Source organism: Corapipo altera, unplaced genomic scaffold (assembly GCF_003945725.1).
Source record: "Corapipo altera isolate COAL_440 unplaced genomic scaffold, ASM394572v1 22b, whole genome shotgun sequence".
Lineage (NCBI taxonomy): Eukaryota > Metazoa > Chordata > Aves > Passeriformes > Pipridae > Corapipo > Corapipo altera.
The window spans coordinates 1,186,575-1,211,835 of record NW_020884876.1 but is presented as its reverse complement, the minus strand read 5'-3'; the positions used below and the strand labels follow the sequence as shown (position 1 = coordinate 1,211,835).

Genomic DNA, 25,261 nt, shown 5'->3' with positions numbered 1-25,261 from the left:
GTCCAAAAAAGGCCCAAAAATATATACAAGAAGGCAGACACATAAACTTCCCCCATATACTCTTTCTGTTACTACTATTACTTAGTGATCTCTGACGGTGGGGTTTAAGAGAGTGAGATGCTGTCCTCTTGTCTCTTGGTCTTTGTTGGATTTATCTCCTGTTAGCAGGCTTGGTTGTTTTTCAGCTGACATAAACTTTTGGCATCTATCAACGTCCTGTACACTGAAATTTTAGATTTAACCAAATACTCTGTGGGAGTAGAATACTTCCCTCTGTTGTGAGCCAACCTCCTGGTAATTTAATTTTATGCCTTTGCTTTATGAAGAAAAATTACTGATATTTTATCCCTATTTGGCATCTTTACACTATTCAGGATTTTGTGTCCTGTTAGTCACCTGATGAATCCTAGTTAGGCATCTCTTTATGTGGAAGCCACTCCATCCAGTTATCTTTTGTATATGTTCAGGCTTCACATTCTTTTCTTATTGCTGGACCAAAACTGAATGCAGGAGCTAAGATTCAAGAGCATGGTGTGTTTACATACTGATGTTTCTTCTGTACCATTTTTTCTTAATACTTTGTAGCATTTAATTTACTTCCTTGAACACTGCAAAATATTTCTGTAGAATTATCAATTCTAACTCCCATGACTTCTTTTCGTATGACTCTTTGATAGTGGAACATTTTTAATTACATGTGGTTTGTATTACACCAAGAGCTTTAAAGCAGTTTTGTTATGTATTATCCAGTACTTGTTATATTATTTACAAATATAGAGGTTTAATTTTGCTCTAGTAGTCAGGGAATATTTAGAGTACTTAGAATGAAATACGTGTGTGTAAATTATATACCTACATAGAAATTATCTGTATGTGCGAGGTATACTGAATTGAGGAGAAAGTTGCTGAAAACTTAGAATTACTGTCTTTAGGAATTCTGCCAGTTGATAGTAAACAAACTCTTATTTTAAGGTTTTATATTTGTTGGTTCAACTTGCCAAGTTTAGAGTCAGAAGTTCAATTTACAACCTTTTGCACCCGTTATATGGTCTGTGTTTTTCAAATGATGATACAGCTTTTTCCAAGAATCTTTTGTCATCTCAGTAAGTTAAGAGCTCACATGATGGAACATCACATGATTGCATCCTTTTGCTGAGAATCATTCCATAGGAGTAATTATGACTCCATAAGAAAATAGATTTAGTTGCTGTTTACAGAAGTTGCTTATCACTTTATATGTCTGGACAGATAAAAGAGGCAGAAGCCAAAGCTGCTATTGAAGAAGAGAAGCGAAGACAACAGGTATCAACCTTTTTTTCTTCCTCACCCACATCCTGCTCACCTTGTTCTTGTTAGTAAAAAACTTAATTTATATGCAACTAAATATTTATAGTTTGTAATGTCACATGCATAGTCATTCCTGTCAGGTGTTACTGTACTCTCTGTGCTGTAAATTATTTACGATTATTAAAAGACCAAGTTTTCCCAAACAATTTTCCTAATTTTATGCAAAATGTTTATTTTTAAAATACTAAGTACTCTTTATTTTAATCAAACATTTTATACTTCGTAAACACCCACAGAATGCTGAAATAGCCTCTGCAGCGATTTAAATATTGGGTGAAGCTTCTCTTCTCCCTCCCATCATAAAGGAGCAAGGACAGCTAAATGAGTCTATGTCTTTCAAGGTCTCTGAGGCGGAGGGAGGGGGGGGAATGTGTGTTTATTGTAATTGCTGTTGGTGGTGAGGGTATGTGGTCAGCATTGTAATCCACAAAGCTTCTGTGCCAGCTTCCAGGAGATGCTGATACTAATCATATTTCAGGCAAACACTGTAAGCTCGTTGGTGGTGATGGCTGGGTCAGGTTTGTCATTTGGGGTCTGTAACTGGCCTTCCAGCCAGTTCATGCATGTGTGTCTGAGTGAGCGTTTGACACCAAATCATATTCCAGCTCCAGTGTGTGTTTTCTGACTCCTTTTACTCAATTGTCACAACATTTATGTATTTGGGTTATACTTGTGTTTTCACCTGCATGTCACTCTGTTTTTATCACAGGGCACTGGCTTGCTCCCTGCTTGAAAGGGGGCAAGGGAGGCTTACTCACAGATCCAATCTTTTCATGCCATTTCCCAATCTCATTAGGATAGACAGCTTCTGTTATGCATACTCTGATAATTAAATAAAGCATTATGTCTACCAAGCAATGCACTAGCAAGACCTTTTGCTTTTCAAAGGGGAGTGTGTCTACTCATTGTACAAGAAAAGCATGGAGTTATGCACCAATTGTCCAGGGGACTGGGCACTGTTTTGTGATCATCTTGCAATGTTTATTGCAACATTCATACCTCAGCTGTCTACAGTGTTGATCACATATTCCTTCATATAACTCATAGACAGTTCATCTAATTCTTCTCTAAGCTGACCCTGGAAATGTTAGTTCTGGCACATAGGTCAGGAAGCGTAGCTTGCACGTAGATGTCTGAAACATATTGTTAGGTAGAGGAAATCTGTACCTGATGGTTCTGGAAGCTAAGTACTGAAGTGTGCTAATGGACATTTTCACATGTAAAAAATATGCATACAGTTTTAGAGCTAGAAATTCAAACTTGCTGGTGTTTGTCTCGTACCGAGTGTTTCATGCATTCCAGAAGGCATCCCACCCATTTACTAATGATTTCTGCTGCAAAATCACTTACTATAGTCTCTCTAGTAAAGTCTCAGTAATGAGGCTCCACTGAAACTGTAGCAGATTCACTCCAGCAGCATATTGTGCAACATCATTTTGGCTGGATTCTGCAGCAGTGATTGTTTCTCTCTGCAATCACACCACCATTGCATTCTGCTTGTACATTCACAGGAGTCTCACGGTTTCAGCCCAACAGTACCCTTGTGCAATATATGGCAACTGCTCCTGTGTGTGTGTTTTGTGATGGATGCAGCATAGAAAACTTCAACTATACATAATCAAGCTTATTAAAAGGTTAGTTAAGAGTGGCTAGTTACTACAGCACATTCGGAAATGTTAGGACAACAACAGTAAAAGAAAAAAGGGACAAAACCAATTTAAAACAAAAAAGGATAACAGTAACTAATAAATAGGCTCTAGAAATGCACACAAGTACTAACCTCAACTGCTGAAGACTTTTTATCTAACATTGGTTCCTTTCCAGTTTGGTCTCATAATCTGCCGTCTGGTGATGCAAATTGGAGGATGTTACTATTGTAGGGTGTTGGGTCACACTAAGAGCATATTTTTGAGTATACTCCCTTCTGACAAAAGTTTGCACCTTGTACCACCTTCCTGATCTCATTAGCACATTTTTATAGAGACCGTTCATCTGTTTCTTAAAACCTATTTTGAGTAATACTTTAATAAATCTTTTATATACAAACTAGTTAGTGCTCTGATAAGTGCATGTTTGTATTTTGGTATTTGCTATATTTGGTAGCAACTTTTGCTAATGCCATTTACAGATGGAATCACTTGTCTCTTAGTGGAAGAGAGATGGCTTGGTTAGGCTTCTCGTCATGGCCCTAGCAGCCAAACTTTCCCTCTGCTTCTAATTCTCAGGCACCCTGTGAGGCCAGGATTTTTGCAATTGCTAGAGGTGGAAAAAGGATCAGTGCTCTCTATGTCTAGTGTAAAAGATTTGGTTTCTAGCTAACTGTTTCAATACTGAAAGTCAGGGTCTCAAACCTGAAGTCTAGGTTATGAAAGATTTTGTTTCCTTTTGTTTTGTAGAAAGAAAATTTTTTAACAGATCCTTATAAGGTACAAAAGTCACTCATGCCTGTCCCTGTAAATAAAAATATATCCTCACTTTATGGCTACATAGTCATATACATACACTAATATACACTTTATGGCTGCATAGTCATTGTTATTTGCATTCAGGTAGCTGCATTGTCCCATGAGAATGTTAGTCCTTTCAATGCAGGAAGAATATAGAGAATAACACATGAAAGAGCAAAATCCAGTGCCTGAGCAACACTAAACTAGACATTATCTGGCATCATATACAGTTTATATACATTATACTGGGTATACAGTTTAAATAAATGCATATCATTTTACTTTTAATATGTCTATATACAAAGAACTTGGGTTCTTAGTCTAAATAAAAATTCTAAGCTTGTTTAACTTGAAAAGTTAAGTATAGTTTGAAGACTGGACACAACCATTATTTTTCAGAGATCATTAGGTGATGACACTTTGGGAATGAAGACAGTTACATAAAATCTGTAGGTAGCTTTTCAAGGATAGTGATGACTTCTCTCTCGTATTCTTTGCCTAGGAATCCTTTTTCATTCTGTGTTTTGGTTTTTTATGATGTATTTATTTTTAGCCAGGTTTTTATAAAGTTCACTGAGAAAGCAATGCAGTGCCTGTTATATAATTGTTCAAGCCCTGTATTTTAATTCAGATTGCTGCAATTCACAAAGCACTCTGCTTTTAAAACTTACAGATCACAAGTATATAACTATAGAAGCCCCAGATTTTATTTAGTGTCTGTGTAACGTGAAATACTGTCCTGTTATCTCTAAAATCTTAAGAACTCTGCCCTTGCCTCCAGATTTTGGATTTTGAAAAACTGTTTCATTAAAATACTTTGCTTTTCTAAAGAAGGATTAGCTAGTTGAAAGTAATCTTGTTTCAAATAGGCTGTGTGACTTTGTCTGAAGTTTCCTGCCATATCGTCAGAGAAGAGCCAACAATTTCTGCCTTTATTAGGTACAAAGGAATACACATCAAAATGGGTCTCCTCCTGCTAAGTGGTATCTGGTACAGAAAGGGAAGTAAGAGCTGCTTTGTGAAACTGAAAAATATTTGCTGCCAGGGAAGGAAGACCAAATATCAGGCAATCATCTTGAGTTTCAAGAGAAAATTTTATTTACTGGACTCCTACTCTGTGCATTTCCCAAAACAATCTTATTCTTTAAAGCACCTACTGTACTGTCTTAGTCCCTCTTCCTGGCAGCACTGTAGTAGTAGTCTTGTAGATTTATTTCCTCTCATGGCCAAGCTTTGTGTCTGTTCACTGTCCATGTTTCCTCTACTTCAGCTCAGTCTTGTGTCTTTTGCCCAGCCAGTCCTGGCTTGCTGCGCTCTGCTGCTCCCACCACTTATCCCTTTTACTTCATTCAGCTTCTCTGCTCCCTAGCACCTTGTCCCATGCTTTCTCTAGCAGCTGACAACTTGACTCAAAAATCCAGGTAATCGTTGGACCTTTTCTGGTTTTAGTCTGTCTCAGATCTCCTTTAGAGCGTCTTTTCTGATCTGCCTGGCAATTAGAAGGCTTCTCATTGGAGTTTCATGCCAGTCTTCACTCTTTATTCTAGGCTGCCTACTTCGACTTTTACTGCAGCTTTGTTCCCTAAAATCAGTTTTGTCTGTATCATCTTGGTGCTCTTTTAAAAGAATGTGGAGGGCAATGAGGAACAGGGATCAGAGGGATCCTATTGTTTATTCCAGACGAGACCCTGAAACTACCATTCTGGGTTGGAAGCCTAGCATTCTTCTTATTTTTGAAATTGCTCTGCTTCTTTTTTGAGCCTAAGGGCATATACTTACTCTTGAAGGACACTATATATCACCTACAGTCATATGAGTGACTAAATGTTAAGTTTTAACACTTAGCAAATCGAATATTTTTGTGCATGTCTAAGATTTATAGCCATTATCTAAAATTTAGCTAAGCATGCGAATGTAAAGAATTGAGGGACATATGATAGATTTTTAGTTATTTATGTTTTTATTTATCTTTACCAGAGTGCATCCTTATTACTGGAGGAGGTCTTTGAAGATTTCAACCTGTACTCTTATTATGTTATTGCAATAGCTTAAATACAAGTGTGTTTTTTAATAAGAAAAAATAATGTATTTTTAGCATATTTCATGGAAATAACAATCTCACGTTAGCCTAATATATTCAACTTGAGTTGAAAATCGAATATAAAACTTCAATTGGGTACATTTTTGGCAGCGTGTTTTATAGGAAATTAAACAATGGTTTAATGCTTGAAAGGGAGGTGCTTTGTAACTGGGATGTAGTCCTACTGTCTCATCTGTAAGAGATGTATAACTTCCTCTGGCTGACAGTTACTTTTATTAAATGTTTTTTTGGAATGTTATTTAAAATTTCCTTATTTTTAATTCTGACACAAATGTCAACTGCTTGTGGTTCTCTTCATTTAGGCTGAGCTGGAAGCTTTTGAAAACAGATTAAAAGGGCGAAGAAAGAATAAGAGAAGAAAAGACGAAGTAGAAGTTGAACCATCATTGTGGCAAAAATACAAGAACCTCATTATGTTGCCAGTGTTTGGAGTTGCTGTTGTGATGGTTGCATGGCTCATGGTCTACAATGACTGAAAGCAACTTAATATTTAATATACCTCAGTTGGACTTTAGGTAGCTATTATTCCTAGAATGTCAATCTGTGCGTAACAGAACTTAATATGCATAGATTATGCGTGTATACTATTTGCCAAGAAAAGTGCAGAGGAGGGAAGAAATGTCACCTTTTGTGTACTACATACACAGCACGAAACTGAACTCAGACGCTGAAAGTAATAGTAGATTTTAATCTACACTGAAGTGCTGATAGTTTGTCTGACTGAGATCTGTTAACATCTCTTCTATTAGTAGTGTTACTTTTCCTTTACTCCATTTCATAATATTAAGAATAGTTTGGTATAAAATGCTTTATTGAATATATGTTTCCTGTAAAATCAGTTCAGTGGTTTATTGAAGATTAGTGTTCTTATGCTGGTCTTTATGTTGTATCACAAAATAATTTCTGTGCTTCATGTCAGTTTTAATTATGACAACTAACAGGGAACTTTGGATCACTTAGTCTTGAATATTCCTGGGGCCTCGTTCAGAGAAAGGAAACGTGAACTGTGTTTCACTTCAGCTATATCACAAACAATACAGTGGCCCCCTTACAGACTGCAGACTGTGAGGTTTGCTTTTTCATTGTTTCCCCACCTCCGTTCTTCTTTCCTCAAGATCAAACTAATTGAAAAGTTCATTTAGTGGACAGATACATTGGCTGAACATGAATGTAAAGTAGTTTCAGAGTACAGGGGTGCCTTCTTATCACTATCCCCAAATGCCAACAGCAGAAAAACAATTCAAAATTGAACTTAAGAGTATCATTTGACTGTTTGTATAGATAAATGTCACAGTTGGCAATTTGCACAGGTGTGCAAAAACGTAATTAATAGTGTCATAATACATTTAGATGTCATTCTGAAACCATCTGGATGGTGCTTGCTAGTCACATAGAAACTATCTAGCTAAACTTTTAAACATTTAAATATTTTCTTACTGACAGTTTGGAATACCTCGCTTAAGGTTATAAGTGTTGGTTGGTAGAATTGAGAGGTTTTTATGTAGCTTCAGGATTATCAGAGAAGCTGCAGTATCAGCTGAGAGACTGCAAGTTAAATTCAGGAGCAGGGGGAAATCAGAAAACTGAATTTTTAAACCTCCACTGGAAATTTTATGCTGATACTCAAGCATTACAGGTAGCTACAAAGTGATTACAAGCTCCTGAAAAAAACGAGGTACAAAGCCAAAGGGCATTAGTTACCTTGTAATTCAGGCATATAATTTCATCACAAATCCTGCAAAAGCAATGGAGCCATTTGTGTGAATTACTAGAGAAGATTGCAGTTTGCTTGAAAGCTCTTTTGGTTGATTTTGACCCACTTGTAAAGGGACCTGGTATTAATTTGAGCATATACCCAATTGTAATTCTGATTCAGCAGCAGGAAAATAAAATAGAAAAGCTGCAAAAAGTCAGTAGCTTTTGATTGCATAGATCAACAAAACAGGGAGAAAATCAGTTTCTTCTCAATTTTTCACTGAAGTTTGGTGAATAAGGAGAGAGGTGAGGAAAACCTGACAATATTTAGCATGCACTGATGCTAATTTATAGTGCTTTATGGGGCTTTTTAATTGACTTTTTAGAAATCCATATTAGTTATGTGTCAGACCGTTAGTCTTTAAAGTTGTAGAATTAGTTGAAATCATGCCAGGCAAAGTTACATCTCCATTGAATTTTCTTATTTTCTAGTATAAGAAATAAACCATTTTTCATGTTGTTATTTTAATATTTTTCTATAATATTAATGCCTGGAAGATAATTCCAGATATAATAATGTTTTCTTTAAATGCTATCGTGTAACTGCTTATGCCAGTAACTCTTTTCTCACTGAGAGGGAAAGAAGAGATATTTTTGTTCAGCTGAAGTAAAATGTGATGGGTTGTCCAAAAGTACAAAAAGATACCTTTCTGGATGAAATATGCAGATCAACATGAATGAGACCATTGTGGAAATAGGGTTTTATCTTACATGACTATAACTAATTTTTTTCTATTTACTGCTACCTTTTGCTTTAAAACAAGTACAGTGGAAAGTTTATCCTTGCTTCTACAACAAAGAGGAGAAATATCTCTCTAGAGAGCTATAAAAATGAACTACACTTGTTCTATGTTTGAAGTAGTTCTTAGTATTCTTTTCTGCATATTTTATAGTATTTGTGTGAAATGCTGAAGAGGAAAAGGCTTCTCACTGATCATCTTTATTATAATAAGAAAGCACAGCAATCTTTAAAAATTCCTTCTGTTCATACAGATGTGTGTGAGTGGACATATTCCCTTTCTTAAAGGATTAGTAAATCTCCTGAACCTTGCCTATGCAAGACATACCTATTTTTGAAATTTTATTCAAAATAATTCTGTATATCTTATCCAACCATCTGCATTCTGTTGGTCTGCCTGCTGAACCAGATATTTATTTCTTGGCCTAAAAAAAGTGTGGGAGTTCAAGCAATCTGCAGTTTAGTAAATCACTAGATTTCTACTTGGTTCTTGAAATTATTTGTACAGTTAATTTTTTGCCTTTCTTTGGTTGGAGCTGCATGTTGTCAACAACCTTTGAAGTAAAAGGTATCTATAAAATCACCTGTTATTTAGTAGTAATGAAAGATGGTAATTCTAGAAAAGAACTGAACTGAAGGTAGATAGCGGTTTTTTTTAGCAATTTGTATGTAGCATACTGTTACATAATGTAATGAGGAAATATTTTGGATGTTAACTGTTTACCAAAAAAAAAAGCATATTGATAAGTGTACATTAAAACAAATTATATAATCTGACCTGCTGTTGAAGAGAAATTACAGTGATAGAAGCCTGACAGTGATTTAACATGGAGAATATTTAGCCATATGTAAAATGAAAAAACCTGGGGCTCTTCCTGATTCCAGATGCATTCTGGTGAGCATTTATCCTTCTGCTGAACCAAGGTGCTTACAAGTTGTCAGTATATTTGGGATTGGAAACTCCTTGGGCAAGTTTGTTCCCTGTAACAATATCAAATCCATTGTGTGTGTTAATTTAATGTAAAAACCAAGTCAGACAATAAACGTATCAAAAACAACTTGAAAAATTGTTTGTTCTCAAGGAACTGGTGTAGTGAAGCAGCAAACCTCCAGGGTAATGAAGACTGACACACTGCAGTGGAAGTTTTAGACATGCTTTTTGTTCCCTTCTCTGGCTGGGATAGTTCTTACTGCTTGAATTAATGCTGGAATTATGTAATCGTGTTCCTTCATGTTACTGGTCTGACAAAATTGCAAAAATGGGTTGGGGAAGTTGATTAAGATGAAACATGGGAATGGACAGAGTAGCTGATTTTTTTTGCCTCATATGGAGAAATATAGCTGGTTATTAGACATTTGTGTTGATCATAACTACTAGAGAAGGAAACGTTACTATGCAGATAGCCCCAAAATTTGTTCATAAAAGCGTCTGTGCTTGATTGTGGCTTTAAAGCACTGAGTTTATCATCTCAGTAGTTCAGGCTCCAAAACATACCTGCTCTGTGCCAGCTTTTCTGAGTGATGAGCTTGTGTGTTGTGGGGTTAGAGCACAGAGATGCTGGGTCTGAAAAATGTTCCTGTGCCAGGCAGTGGAAGCTTGATATCTGTGGCAGTTGTTCTCTAGTGTGTGCTTTAGGGTGGAGCATTCTTGGGTGGACAGTTCGTGTGTCACCCTGTCCTTGGTGTAATTTATTTGGATATCCCTCTTTCTGCTTTGGTTTCATCCCATTACCAGTTGTTATCTGTGGGCATTCAAGTTACTCCCTTTTCTTGCTTCGTGAATGTAAATTTGTATTCATGTCTACTCTTATTTAAGTAAATCAGTCAGTTGCTCTAAAGAATTAGGAAATGAAGAACATGTAGTGGTTCGTATTTACTAGGAAAGCAGGGTACAAATCAGAGAAAATCAAATGAAGTCAAAATAATAATAAGACAATGAGATATTCTTCTTTCCACTAATGGTAAGGTGTTAATGAAGTCCTTGAACACTGCTTTAAAATGTTAATATGCCATGGTACTGGAAAACAAGTTTCTGGTATGGATAGTATATGAATATGAGCTCTGTGATGTATCAAACTGAGTCATAATGTGAAATGACAGCTGTGTAGAAGTAAGTCGTACTCCGAGGGAACTGTGGCTCAATTCAACCAAGTATTACTTAGGCTAAATAATTGTTGGTCATGCAGTGATTTAAGTGATAAAATTGCCAACAAAACCAGAACTCAGCTTAGGCTTTCTCTGTGTGCTGTACACTGCAGCTGAACCTTGTGAAACTGCGATTTCAATGGCTCTCCTGCTGGAGGAAATTAGTATGAGATTAGGAGTCAAGATTGGCTTGGGGTTTGGAATTCACAGTTGTCCAGCTGAAGAGAAGCCATCCTTCAGCCAAGGCCAAGCTGGCTTTGCCAAGCTGAGCTTTGTCCTGCACCTCTTAGATTTAAGTTTTCATTTTCTATTAGAATTTTTGACTACCTACTATTAGGGCTACTAATCTCTGTATAATACTGTTATGAATAACAAATTCTGGTTTGATTCCTCTTTTTATCAGCATTATAGCACAAAATATTTGTTGTTTTACATAAGGCAGTTTGAAGATTTTGCATAAGTGCTCTTGTTGTTTCTCTTTCCATGCTTTTCCTATTTTTTTTTTGTGCAACCGTTTTAAAACCAAAACCACTGTTTTCCTCCAGAGGGGACTTTGGTTGGTTAGGTAAAAAAATGCAGGACTGAATTACCATGAGCAGAAGTCTCTTAAGTACATTGACACTCTAGAAGCACAAAGTGCCTTGTCTCTGTACCATAAAGTTTGCACTCAAAGTAAGAGGGCCTAAATCATAAGGTTTTGAAATACAGACATCTGGAAAAGAAGCTGAGGGAAAAAAGGCTAAGAAGTGTTGACCTTATTTATTAGCTTATTTATATATTCTATATATACATATGGAATATTATATGTATAAATTTAGAAATATAAACAAGGTCTATATATGAGGGTTATCACCCCCCACTGATAGCCAAGAGTGGTGACACAGCTAGCAGCCAATATTCATGGCGAAGTGGTTGTTCACATTTTTTTTTATGTTTTCTAACTCACATTTTGAATGACAGCATTTCAGAAGCACTCAGTCATGCACAGTAAAATACTGGCAGCCTTTCTCATTTACAGATGTCATCTCAGAACCCAGCCACTGTGCCAGTGACATTTTTGTGACTCTTGGAAGGGTCCTGAACTGTTTCTGTTCTGGTAGCAGCCACTTCCACTGATTTTGTCCTGGTTTTTGTTTTGCCTTTTGTCCTGTCGACTTTATCATTCTTGAATAGTGCTTGTGAGCTCCCTTATGTGCACAGACCGAGACTTGACATCTTTGGATACAGGGAAGAGAGGGTAAATATAAAGCTGATGCCTCATGGGGGTGGGGCATTTGCTCTGTAATTTGCAGCTTCAGGTGGCACTTGTCTCTTGGCCTGAGAGCTTTGCTTCAGCATATTTGCACCAACCAACACCTTCCTCCAGCTCCGGATCGCTGGGGCGGGTCACGGCCTGGTCCGGCGCGGGGACAGAGGTAGTGTCCCCGGGTCGCCGCTGTCCCCCCGCGCAGCGCTTCTTCGGACAGGAGGGACGGGGCACGGCGGACTTGTCGCCAGGGGGCTGGGACCGGAGCCTCCTGCGGGGAAGGAGCTGGAAAAAACTGTCGTCGGCTCCGGGAGAGCCTTCTCCCGCCGGAGCCCCTTCCTCTCCCCTTCTGCTGTGCCGGCGCCTCTTTCAGCTCTCTTTGGAGCTGAGGATGGGCTGGGAAAAGCGAGCCTCTGTGCTAGGGAGGAAAGCGTTGCAGTCCCTGTGCGAACGAAACTCTCCGTCCCTGGGGTAAAATGAAAACATGACCGTAACGTAAAATGAAGCGCAGCCGGAAGGCAGGCACGTTCTCTAGCGCCCAGGGATGTCCACCCGGGAAGCGCTGATGAATGAACGGACTCACGCTTGCCATTCCCGCTCTGAACTCTGCGCTTCGACACGACGAGCCGGGAGTACCGGTAGGTCCATGGGCTGTGCTGGCTTCTGATCGCTCCGGCCGCAAGTGCTCATCCAGGCGGCCCGGCGGAGCGCCGGCGAGCCAAGGTGAGGGCTGCGAGGGGCGAGCTCCGGGGATTCTCGGTCCGCACATCGTCCCTGGCCCAGGCTTGTCTTGCCACCTGAAGCCCTACGCGGCGTGACGAGGCGTTCCTGATGGGTGGCGGAGAACGGGGGGGGAACAAAAGCTGTGCCCACTTCATCCGCCGTCCCTGAGGTACGGCTTTAGGGCGAAATTAGCAAGTGGGCTGTCTCTCAGCGCGTCCCAAAGGGGTAGAGCCTTGTGTGCAAAAGGGGTGGGGATGTGGCTCTTTCTCGCGGAGGTTTATTATTATTGGGTGGAGGAGGGGGGAGGGAGAGTCGGCCGAGAAGACAAAATGCGGGGACCCCCCCCTCCGCCCGGCAAGTGTGTGTGTGCGGGAGGCGGGAGGAGGCGGCTTCTCGGAGACCGAGGTAGAGAAGGGTGAGGGGGACAACCAAAGTGGAGAGGGATCAGCACCAGCCAGAGCATGCTCTCCACGCAACAGTTCCCTGCCCTGCCTGCGGAGGAGGAGCGCTACCGGCAGGTCCTCTCCGCCAGCCGGGTAAGGCGAGCTTGAGGGCGCTCCCCTCCGTGCGTGGGGCCGCCTGGGGACCACGGGGCCGGGGAATTGTGAGGGCGGCTGCTCTGCTGCTCGGCGACCCCCGAGCTGCGGGCGGGGGCAGCGCGCTCAGGGGACACTCCCGGCCGCCGCTGGTCCTGCGGGGAATCCCCGTGCGCGGCGCACACCCTGCGCTGCCACGGCGGGGTTGAGCGGCAGGTTCCTCGGGCAAGAGAAGGGCGACCCGAGCCCGCCAATCTGTCGTAGCGAGAGCGGACCCGTGGCTCGCAGGCAGGGACGATGCCCTGCTCCCCGGTGGCGCGGCCCGGGGAACGGCCGGGGACAGTGACCGCCCGTGCCCAACCTGCCACGATGGGGCCGTCCCGGAGCGCTCCAGTGCGAAACTTGCGCGGCTGTGGGGGGCCGCGTTCAGAGACGCGGTTTGCAGGTGAGCCGCTCGTTGTTAGCGTCTCATGGAGAGCCGAGAGGCGCCCTCTCCCCAGTTCTCTCACGAAGTCAGTGGGGATGATCAAGGGGGTTGATGTGCCTGTTAATTGCTCTGCTGCTGGAAGGACTGCGGAGGAGGTGGCCGAACCCGAGGGCAACAGGTCCGGCTAGGATTTGCAGGAGCGAAATTTGGACTTAGCCTCTGGCAGGACGGTCATGGCAACCTCCATCGGCGACCGCGCTCCCGGAGAGCCGATGCACCCTGACCCCTGCGCGGTAGTTGCCCCCCTGGCAGGAGCGGGAGCTGACTTTACCCTTGCGTCGGTGCAGCTTGGGGTCGAGTGGAGGAAAACCTTCCCCTCCTCTCGCCCCCTGCTACGGCTGTCTGGCGGGATGGTACCGCTGGCCGCAACCACCCACAGGGGGAGGTCATCCCGTGAAGCAGTTAATTCTTGCAGGGAGAATCAACACACTTGTGTAGTTGGAAGTGTCCGAAGGGAATAGCGCGGGCGTTGGCAGTGTCCCAGCACACTCCTGGAGGAGGGATGAGGGGGCAAAGGAGCTTTCTTTGGCTGCCTTTATGGGAGAGGCGGCTGACGCGCTAGTGCGAACCTGCAGGGTCAGTCCCTCCAGCCTGCCCGTCCCTCCGCTACCCGGGGCGCAGGTTCTCCCCCGGTGCGGGTGGCGCTGACAGAGGAGCAGGCACGGCGGGGACCGCGGGTGGAGAACGGGGCCAGGGGCAGCGTTCCCCGTGACAGTGCCGGTGTGAAGCCCGCGACGAGCGAGCGGGAGCGTCCGCCGGCAGGGCTGGTGTCATCTCTCTCCGCCGGCAGGGCTGGCATCCCTTTCCGCCGCCGGCCAGGACCGGCGAGGGGGAGCACAGGAGTGCTCAGCCTGATGCGTGGCACTTGCGGAGAGTGCGTCGGAGCCTCCTGTCCTGTCACAGCGATCGTGCGCGATCGAAACGGCACTGCAGCTGGTTTCACAAGTTTGTAAATACGGCAGTATGCTTTGGTAGTATCGTTACTCCACTTGATTTAAAATGCAGAATCTTTGGACGCATTTCATGGCAGGCGATTAATTAATTAACCTTTATTTTAAATTATTAGAAGTCTGGATGAGATGGTGAAACTCTTAAGTGAAATCAAATATCTAGAGCTTTTAATGCATTCACAGGGTCTCTTGGGAAGTTTTAGCTTTCAGCAGTAAGAATATGGTAGTCGATTTTTCCATATGGCCACTTACACACTCCTTGTGTTCCTAAAAGATGGACCACTCAGCAGGATTAAACTTTTAGTTTGTTTTTATAATGAATGCCCTAGTTGGAGATCTCTGTTATAAGCTTCTCAGGTATTGTGACACAGACAGCTATGAATTAGTGTCACTGAGATAATCCAAGCAATTATAATCCAAGGAACTGTAGTAATACAGGGAATTAGAGAACCATTCTGCTTCTGTGTCTCTGTAAAAGCTGGTGACATCTCCAGAGCATCTTGGACATCGAGGTTCTTTAGGAAGCTGGGGGCTCCTCCAGGTGAACAGAGAAATCCTAAACAATGTTCAAACCTCCCTTAGATAGCAAATGCCTGTGACTTTTCTTCTCTCCTCTGTTTATGGAGTACCCCAACAAGCAGATGGGCTGTGGGGAAGCCTGGCCCTTTCACCCTGCATGTAATCCTCATTTAGCATGTATTTTCAAGGAAGCTACCAGCACTCATTTTCCTGAGAAGCCTCTCGTGGTGGTGAGCCAGGCAGCCCAGCTTACTTGCCCAGATTAGGGTAGTCTGCTTGTGCACTTAGTGTCTCATGGGACCATCAGGACAAAATACTGTTTTTCCCAAGTCTTTTGGAGCCGTAACTATAAAATACTGACAAAACTTTCACTTCTTCTCCAGAAGTCTTTGCTGGCACTTGGCAGTCTGTAGATAATTTGAGTGTTCAGTGAATCAAAAGTACTGTTTGAAATGTGTCATGATTGGAGGTGTTCTATAAAATGTGCAATGCACACAGGGTAATTTAATGTATCTGTATTATTGGTTGACTATTAGTTATGTATTAGATGATGTCTGCAGATACAAATGAAAGCCAAGTCTGTTCGTAGTGCCAATAATTATTTAAAAATGCAGGCTTACTTGAATGCAGGAGTTACTTTTGTGTTGCCTTTTTTTTTTTTTTTCTGCTAAGCTTATATACATATTTAGGTCTTAGCACTCAGCTCCCTTGAGGAACATTACTGTTACTGTCCTGCCATTATACTAAGTCCATGTATTGCCAGACACATCATTTCTTGTCATTACTTGTGTGGCCATACAAGGAGCGAGTGCAGAAGCTGAGGTGGATAAGCACCTAGGCAGAAATCTCATTTGTGTGGAGGAGAACAGTCCTTCCTAGAGAAGGTGGAACAGGCAAGGGAATGTTGGAATAATTATACTGGGCAAAGAAGCCAAGCGGCTCTTGCTCTCACCACTGCTCAACTACTCCACCCAACAAATACTGAACTCTGAACATACTCTTCAGACACAAGCAGGAAGACAGTGCTTCAATCAGTGTGTCTCAGTGGCTGTTTGAGCTCTGTGAGTCTTTGCCATGCTGAGGCCCAGCAAACTGAGGTCATTCCAGTCCAGTAGGCACAATACAAGCACTGTAGATGCTTCTTTAAGAGGTGGGAACTGTGGCTTTGCCCCCACCTGGACCAGGAGGCCCTGGATACCAGGTATCTACTTTCAGGCTGAAGATCACTTGCTGTTAGGTGGTTACATGCAGTGGCACTCCTGGTCGGGTCTGGTCAGGTTTTAAAAGATAGTGGCTATGGCTACATTGTGTGGGAAGAGTTTGAATCCTGTCAGCGTGTCAGGTATCCTTAGCAAGTGCTTACAAGGCCAGATGAATGTCTTATTTCTGAATGCCAGCCAGGGTTTGGCAGGGGTGGATGTCGGGCCATTTGCAGCAGAGCAGTTTTAGACTTGCATATGCAGCCTAGGCCCGTCCAAATGTGGCTGCCAGACCCCTTCCTGATTTTTAAATGCCTTCAGGATGAAGCAGCTAAGTAAGCAGCAGGGCTTGAGAGGGACAGTCTGATTACAGTTTGAAATTTTTGTGTTTGTAGTCTATTCCAGTTTCTTTCCCTATAGAAAAGAAATGGACCATATAAATGGCAAGCTGGGTACATATGGTTCTCCAACCGCAGGAGAGAAAGGTGGATAATAACCCCTTGTGAAGTGATGGATTGTCACAGAAGGACAAGGAAAGCTCGTTGTAAAGGTCTTCACGCACAGAACTGCCTCTGAAGACAGTATCCAATCTGCTCCAGCCTGACTACTCTCATTGGCTCTGAATGTTTAATTCTAGTGGCCCTCCACAGTCTCATCCAAAGCTGTACTGAGCCTCAGTCTGAGTTGCAGGGCATAACAGCCACCCAGCAAGTGCTGGGATCCATAACTGGGGATGTTACTAGATGTGTGAGGTGGATCCTCTCTTCCCGAGAGGCTGCATGGGGAAAAATGTGGGGAAGAAAGGAAAGGAGGAGCGCCTGGGCCTTGCCGGGGTGGCTCACCTCCTTGGCTCTCGTGGCAGCGCCCGTGTCCAGGCACGGCCCCTCTCCCCGGCCGTGAGGGGCGGGCGGGGGCGCGGGTCAGCCCGGGCAGCTCTGGGGCTTCCCCGCCTCACACACCCGCCTTGCCCGACTCTGTTGACGGGCGAGGGGGGGCTGCTTCGCGGGGGCCTCTCCCTGTCCGCAGCCCCGCGGCAGAAGAATACGATGCCGATCGCATCCCTTGCCTCAGTCCTCCGCCCTCTATAAATAACTCTGGCTGGGCTGACCTGTCAGATTCCCCCAGCAGAGCGGATCCCCTGACCCTGGCCGCCTGCACTGGAAAGTCTGAATGCAAAACATGCCGTAGTAAAAATAGAGCGGCCGGGGAGCCCCGCCGGCAGGTCCCCGCGGCTCCCGGTGCCGCCCCGGCCCTCGCCGCCCCCCTGGCGCTCCTGGCTCCTGTCAGCGCTGAGCGCTCCCCCCGCTCCCGGATCCATGAGCGCTTTTGTGCCCCAGTGGTGAGAATGCTTTTCTCGATGTCAGATGGAAGTTTCGTTTCTGCTGTGGAAGAGATAGTTCCCTTCCAGGTAGCATTTCAAATTTCGGCTTGTCTTTCTAATCAGCAAACACGAAAGAAATGGGGATAATGGTTTAATATCCTAAATGTAAAAATAATAATGAGACGACTGTCAAGCAAGAGCTTGTCTTTTCAAAAAGAGATGAGAATGTCACTATTTCTGAAGTCTGAATTAGACTCTGTCCTTGCCTACCTTGTGCAGACAACTGTTCCCCTGGAGGGATAGGGTCTCCTTGGATGTATAAATTAGAAGCCATTATAATTTAAAGCAATGCTTGCAATTAATTTGTGCATTAGGCTGTTATTTCTGGTTGTTTTACCTGTGAAATCTAAATATCTGGAGGTTAAAGACAGAAAGTGCTGTTTGACTGCTGCTATGCCTTCTCCTTCAGATGCATCCATGTCACAGTTCTTGGCCCTCAGTGCCTGCTGGAGCACAACCTACTGTGGGGGTGGTGGTGGGATGGCCTCAGCACTGCACATCTACTCTCTCACCCCTCACCCACCCTGTGGATGGGGGAGAAAATAAGAAGAATGAGAATGAGAAGCTCATGGGTCAAGATAGAGGCTGGGAGATTGCTTCCTGATTACCATCATGGACAAAACAGACTTTGATGGAGTAAATTAGTTTATTACTGATTAATATTTAATTACTGATTCAGGTATTATGAAACAACAACAAAAGAAGAAGCAAGCATTAAAACGCTTCAGGAAAACACCTCTCCTCCCACCTTCCTGGGCTCAGCTTCACTCCGGACTCCTCCCCCCTTGTTTTCACCACAGGTGGCACTCAGTCCCTTCAGTGAGGCAATGAGCAGTGCAGGGAAGGACTGTGGTTCTTCTCTACTGCTCCTTTCTTCTCACTCATCGTCTGCTTTGGTGTGGATCCTCCATGGGCTGCAGTCCTTTTGGGAATATTTGGTCTACCATGGAGCACCCTATCCCACTTCCCCTATTCCCAAATCATGAAGGGATGAACTGAATATTGTGTGCAATTTTGTGCACCACAATATAAGAAAGATATTAAGCTACTAGAGAGTGTCCAAAGGAGGGCAATGAAGATGGTGAAGGGCCTTGAGGGGAAGCCGTATGAGGAGTAGCTGAGGTCACTTGGTCTGTTCAGCCTGGAGGAGACTGAGAGGAAACCTCATTGTGGTTTTCAACATCCTCATGAGGGGAAGAGGAGGGACAGATGCTAATCTCTTCTCTGTGGTGACCAGTGACAGGACCCGAGGGAATGGCCTGAAGTTGTGTCAGGGGAGGTTTAGGTTGGATATTAGAAAAAAGCTCTTTGCCCAGAAGGCGGTTGAGTGCTGGAACAGGCTGCCCGGGGAAGTGGTCACAACACCAATCCTGACAGAATTCAAGGAGCATTTGGATGATACTCTGGGGCACATGGTATGACTCTTGGGGATGGTCCTGTGCAGGGCCAGGATTTGGACTTGATGATCCTGATGGGTGCCTTCCAACTTGGCAGATTATGTGATTCTGTGATCCTTCAGTTCCTTTTCATCACCTCTGTCATTAGAGTGGAAAACCTGCAACATCTGCTTCTTTGGGCGCCACACAGTTTACAATTCTCTGTTTTTATTAGTGTTGTTGCCAGCAAAATGTAGTTTTTTAGCACTTTGCTCTATAGAAAGTGAAAAGAGGCTGAAAATCAGATACTGACAGATGTCCTTTGTAATGATGAAGTTTATGCTGTGATGGTTCAAGCCCTGACCCTGGGGGACAGCTCCTGTAAATCTGGGGGAAAAAAGACTGTCAAGTTGCATCATGGCAGGTGCTCCGGTAAGCTACTGCTCTTCCTGAATTCCAAGGCTCACTTTTTCTTGCAAAAGGTATGTTTTCTATACTGAACATTTAATTCATCCTCACCTTTCTTAAGGGAAAGGAAATGAAGGTAGAGTTTCCTTTTTTGGGACCCCATCAGATTACGTCTACTCCAATTCATGTGTTGTAGTTCAGATAGATCCCAATGTGATCTCAGTGGATGGTGCTTGTGCTTCGGGACCGACTGGTCCCAGACTTTTCAAAGTCTGTCTTTCCCTTCTTCTCTTCCTAAAACCTGTAACACTCAGTTCTGCCATATACAGAACTTAGTGTTTTAAATACTAATGTGCTAGAATCTTCCATGACTGATTTGTTTGATGCTAGAGCGATCTGACTTAACAATGATTTAGAAGTAGTAGTAATTGCCCAGAGCAATTCCTATTACTGTTTGTCACCTAAAAGAACTAGTTTCAAAATAGCCTATACTGTCATTCCAGTATTACTGTGAGTTACTTGAGAACGTCATAGACTTGGGAAGCATTTACTAAGGAAAGAGACACTCATTTTTTTCCCCCTTAACTGCCTCTGAATGAAGCAGTAAGAAATCACTTACATGCTCCTTGCATTGTTCATCTCATTAGATTTCAGAAAGTAGTCAGGTCATTCTCTTGGGAATAAAAACACCGGTAGCACTGAGGAGTTTTTCATCCCACGTCTCTCAGACCTGCAGCTCTGCATTAATGTAATAATCCAGCATATAACTGTAAAACACAGTTGTGTCTGTTCCGGACTTCATGGGCAAGTGGTACGACATGGAGATTTCTTCTATTGCTCCTGATTCTCATGTCACATCTTCTGCTGTATAGATTATTTTTCCTGTGTTAAAGTTGTCCTGAAACTAGTGGGACCTGGAGATTATAGAAACAGCACATACTGCAGTGCTCAGACTTTCTCCAGCTTCCTGCCTTTTTGCATTACCAGGAAGAAACACAGACAGCTGAGGCCACCTTGCCTTAGCAGCTTGTGCATTTTTACCAGGACACAGTATTGAGGGACAGTTTATTGTTTAAAAGATGCTAGTTTTCTGCATCTGCAAATATGGTCCAAATAGATAATATATCTGAAAGAATGTCAGGAACTGTAGAGTAAGTAGCTATCTTTCTTTTGTTTGTGTGTTAGTTTTTTTTTTAATTTTATTTTCTCTCACCTTGTTTTTTCATTTGTAGCAACTATGTAACAAAAGAAGTAACTAATAAGTGCCTTTTATAAGCTTTGGTTTGTCCCTGATCAGCCATTTTAAGGGAGTAAGTTTAAATAATTTGTAGTGCATGTAGACAAGGATGGAAAGGAAGTCTGAAATGAGGACTGAATGTGTTTAAAAGTTGTTAACAATTCTTTTTCCCTATGAAATCAGAGATATGAAAGAGTGTTGATGGTGGTCTGGAAGGGCTAAGAACCCAGATGGTTTCCATTCACTTTTTTCTCATCATCGATAGGAGTATTCTGTGACTCTTGGAGATTTCCGAGGAAACCTGGCATCTGTTCTAGGGATGACAAATTGAATATTCCTAGCCATAAATACAGTAGGATTTTTCTTCTTTGACAAAATAATTCACCAGATTGTTATTGTTTCAGTGACTTGGAAGTTTTTATTCCATAAATCCTTATGTGATCCATAAAACTTTAGTACTACATCAAAGTCATAGTCCAGTGTGTACACCAATGTAAGTGCCTTGTTAACCCACTTAATCTTGAGTTTTTCATTATTTTCAACAATAATGAATAGGTTTAATCTCTAGTCACCTCTCCAGTTATTTCTGTCAAGATGTCCTGGTAGTTTCAAAAAATATCCTCCTCTTTCTGTATTTTCTTCTACTGAAGCAAAATATTCAAAGGTGATATGTTTCTGAACAAAGTGATATTCTATTGAAAAATGAATGAGTCACCTCTAAATTTCATGGGTAATAGGTTATCAACCTTTGAGACATTGTGTAAGTCCATGTTTGTCTTTGGGAGGCCAAGTAAAAATCCAGCTATGCCGAACAGATAAAACTTTGCTTTTACACTCCATCATGTTCTTTCCTTTGATTAATATTGCTGCTGGTCTTATCCCTGGTCCAAGGGTTAGTTCAGAAAAAAGTCAGTAAAGTTGACATTACACATTCAAATAATAATTTTTAATTTTTCTTAGCAGATGTTTATAGTGTAAGAATAATTATACCTTTTAGTGAAAAATTAATAAGAAATGCTTGAAACATAAGGAGACAAATGCTTCTAAGAAGATTCATGCCTTTTTTAGCTTGTATTCTAGTTTAGCATCCAATTCATATAATTGAAAACTTTTAGTTTTAAATAAGTTGCACAGTTGTATAATGAGCAATACACATGGCACATACATAATGTAGTGATCACCTTCAAGTTCAGAAGGCTAAGTCTACTGATCAGGCAATAATGGGAAAAAAGGTTATGTCCAATTATGAGGTCTAATTGCTTTGTGTAGGAGGGGGATTCTGATGGGATTTCTACAAAAGAGGTGGGTGATTGATACGCTGAATGGGAGCCTGCCTGACAGGCAGGATTTCTTTTTGTTCCTTCTAGTTTTCCAAGCTTGAAAGCTGCTTTTAAGAGGAAGTTTTCCTCTGACTGTATGCCTTCACCCCCTCAAAATGTTTGGGATTTTTTCAAAATTTTTTTATTGTCACAAATTAGGCCACTAGGATTTTTTTTTATGGTTTTTTTTATGGTTTTCAATTTTGTTTTCTGGTGCTAATGGCTCTTCTCCAGACATCTGCTCTGAATTCCGGGCAAAACAGGAACCTGAAGTGAGTACTGTGTTACTCCCTGCCTGCTGGGTTGTAGTTCTCAGCAATGTGTAACCAGAGGCTTGCCACCGCTGTTCAACGTGCTTAGCAAACATCTGGGTAGTCAGGAAAGCATTAGAGTAGTGTCTGGGTGTGTTCAGAAAAACAGCATGGCACTGTGGAAACTTCTATGAGTAGTTTTTGCAAGCCTTAGCAACTTAAAGAAAACTAATAACCCCTAAAGCCTAAATTCTGCATTAATTAAAGATTACTTTCCCCAAAACACTTTCCCAGTGCCTGCTAAAGTGGGCTGAATGGGTGTTCATGTTCTGGCATTGAGAAATATAAGATAATCCTAACCAGAGTCTAGTTCTTAAAATGAATGCCTTCCATACACACTTCAGTTTTTGAAAAATCTTTGATATCTTCCATATGTTTACTGAATCTTGCTCATATTAAGAGGCATGGCAACATCACACATCTTTGCCACCAGGTCTGAGTGATGAAGAACAGACATCTTAGAAATGTAGTAAGTTTGCCATCGGCTGTACGATTTTCTAATCTGAACATTCTTGAAAATTCAACAAAGTTCCATTGTGAATGTGGGAAGCATCTCCATAGTAGTCACAAGTTTACATCAGTGAAATTATAAATAATTGTAAATATATACAATATATGTAAACCATCATCAATTATGGCAAAGCAGAATCATTTTGCAGCAACACTTCTTTTCAAAAAAGAAGAGATTAAAACATACTGGTGTTGAAGAGTGATACTGCTGTTCTCTAGTAGTGATAAATATCCTTTTTTCCCTCTCATCTAATTAAAATTTTGAAAAGTGGTCAGTACTGACCATATATGTTGGCTAATGGAGTGTCTAATTTTCATTTATAATGAGATGGAGATTCTTTTTTGTCCACTTGCACCCTTTTACATGAAATGTTAAGTATTGATCACCTGTAATGGAGGATCAAGGTCAATAGTTTTCTTGTCAATAACTTTCTGATTTCTAAATAAAATATTTTCATGGAGACTAAGTATTACATTATTTATTTCTATTTATTTTGATATCAAATAGATGTTTTGAAAGTGCCTTTGTAATCCACTACATTGCCAGGATAGAACAGTGTAGCCTTTCCCAAAAGAACTAGACGGAATGAGAATAAACTCCTCAGAACATCAGATCTCCTGGCTGTAGTGCCTGTGTCTCAGTGATCAACTTATTTCCACCTCCCTCAAGCCTTCAGAAAGGGAAGAATGAATTATGAAAGAGAAGTTGCAGCAGAAGCAAGCTCTCTTAAATTGAGCATACCCTGTAAGATAGTAACTTGGATACTGGTAACACCACTGAGAAATGCATCTGTCATCCTGGACAAAAACAGATTTGGAACTCAGTGTGTCAGTGGCTCTGATAGCTGGTTGTACCTCAGCTACAAAATTTGAAGTGAAGGTGGGTTATGTCTGAGGTATCTGCAGTCACACTGGACAGCACTGTAAGCACTCGCTAAAGGAGACATAGCTTGGAAAGTGGCAGTGAAGGCTCTCAAACACATCGATAACTGGAACACCATAGGTGTGTTTGGGTTTTGTCCCAGCAAACTTACCCCTGGCTCTATCACAAACTGAAGCTGGAGCGGCATCAGAACAATTGTCACATACCTGAATGTCACCTTGTCTTTTCTGAGCTTCTGCTGCCTATCTCCACAATTTCCCAGTCCCAGAGTTGTCTCCGTGGCTCACCAAGCTGCTGAAATTGTCAGGAGTCAAGAATCCCAAATTTGTGCAACAGAAATGAAGAATACCGCATCAGTATTCATTAGTCTGAATGTCATCACTTTTGGTGATGCCTGGTTTGCATTTTTACAGCACTGTGTCTCAAATTGGATTAATAACAGCTTGAAAAGTCACCTGAACAGAAGTGGTCAGTGGGTCCTTATGGTAGTCTGAAAGGCAAAAAAAAAATCACCTTATTTACCTTCTTTAACAGAGAAGAAACATCACTGACACAGTTACACTTTCATTACTTTAAGTGAAAATGTATGTCAGGAAGGTTAAATGTCTTTCAGGTTTCTACTTCAGCAAAGGAATCCTGCTGGACAGGGCATCTAGGACCAGCCAAATATTTCTTCTGGAATGATGTGGCCAGCTTTATATGACATCTCCCTTACTTGGATACTGTGTATTTCAGATTGGTTAATTTCACAAAAAGGAAAGGATGTCTGATCATCAAAATTAACTTCGAATTAATTACTTCAGCAATTTGTAATTTGTCTGAGGATATGGAATTTCCTGGGAGAAATTACAAGGAATTACTTGGACTATCGGGAGAAGTAGTGCATTCCATTGTGCAAATAACAGTTCATGTGATAACATCCTTCTCATATTTGCTGCCTTGCTGTATGAAGAGGGTTGTTCGGGTTGTTTTATTTTTCTGCCTTACTGTATGTGAAGGTTTTGTTTTGGTTTTGTTCTTTGCTGCATGAAAAGTTTTTTTCCTCTGAATGGCACTATTTACTTTCAGAATAAATATGACACTTCTGTTCTTAAATTTGTGTACACTGGAATTTGAGTACTATTTGTATTTGCAGACAAAAGCTGCTTAGTATCTAGTTTCTTTTGCTGTCTTAACATTCATTCTTTAGGGTCCATTTCAGTTTGGCTCTCTGATTCCTGTAGCACTGAAAATGAAAGATTATGCAACTTTTTGCCTGTTTCTGTTTTTAGCATGTGACTTCGTACATTTGGAGGATTTACCTTACACTTTCTATTTGTTATAGTGACTGTTAAAGTATGGTGTTATATTTCTTGACTCTAAAGTAGTCAGAGATGCATTGCTGACTCATAATATTCATGTGAACAGGACAGAACTGATAAAAAATGTAGACCATTTGCGGCTTCTGTTACTTGTTCCCAGGCATTTGAATATTATGAGTCCATCAAAAAAAGCTGTAACAATGAGTATGGTTAAATTTATATCTATCTGTCTATCTATCTATATATATCTATCTCTATAACGCTGCTGATGCTTTTGAGAAAGCACACAGGATCACTCTTGAGGAGAAAAGACAATGCAGAAAGAATCGTGCCTTGCAGAA

General features: G+C 41.8%; 2 protein-coding genes across 5 annotated transcripts in view; both read left to right on the top strand.

Annotated features, from left to right (window-relative positions):
• Nucleotides 1–9,455, top strand: part of NFXL1 (nuclear transcription factor, X-box binding like 1) — a gene marked incomplete at its 5' end in the record, with an annotated part of 46,700 nt that extends 37,245 nt beyond the window's left edge. Inside the window, 2 exons of the mRNA XM_027636208.1 lie at nucleotides 1,249–1,302; nucleotides 6,198–9,455. Coding sequence (XP_027492009.1) covers nucleotides 1,249–1,302; nucleotides 6,198–6,371 — 228 coding nt within the window. The remainder of the gene's footprint in view (nucleotides 1–1,248; nucleotides 1,303–6,197) is intronic.
• A 3,342-nt stretch (nucleotides 9,456–12,797) lies between these two features.
• CORIN (corin, serine peptidase) overlaps nucleotides 12,798–25,261 on the top strand; it is a 123,570-nt gene continuing 111,106 nt past the window's right edge. For 3 of the 4 annotated variants that reach the window (XR_003526482.1, XM_027636206.1, XM_027636205.1), the window contains exon 1: nucleotides 12,798–13,039. Coding sequence is in view for 3 of the 4 variants with exons in the window: in XM_027636206.1 (XP_027492007.1) it covers nucleotides 12,965–13,039 (75 nt within the window). In the remaining variant the exon portion in view is untranslated. Of the gene's footprint in view, nucleotides 13,040–17,135; nucleotides 17,603–25,261 lie in introns of those variants that run through there. The other variant, XM_027636207.1, reaches the window with a different exon arrangement.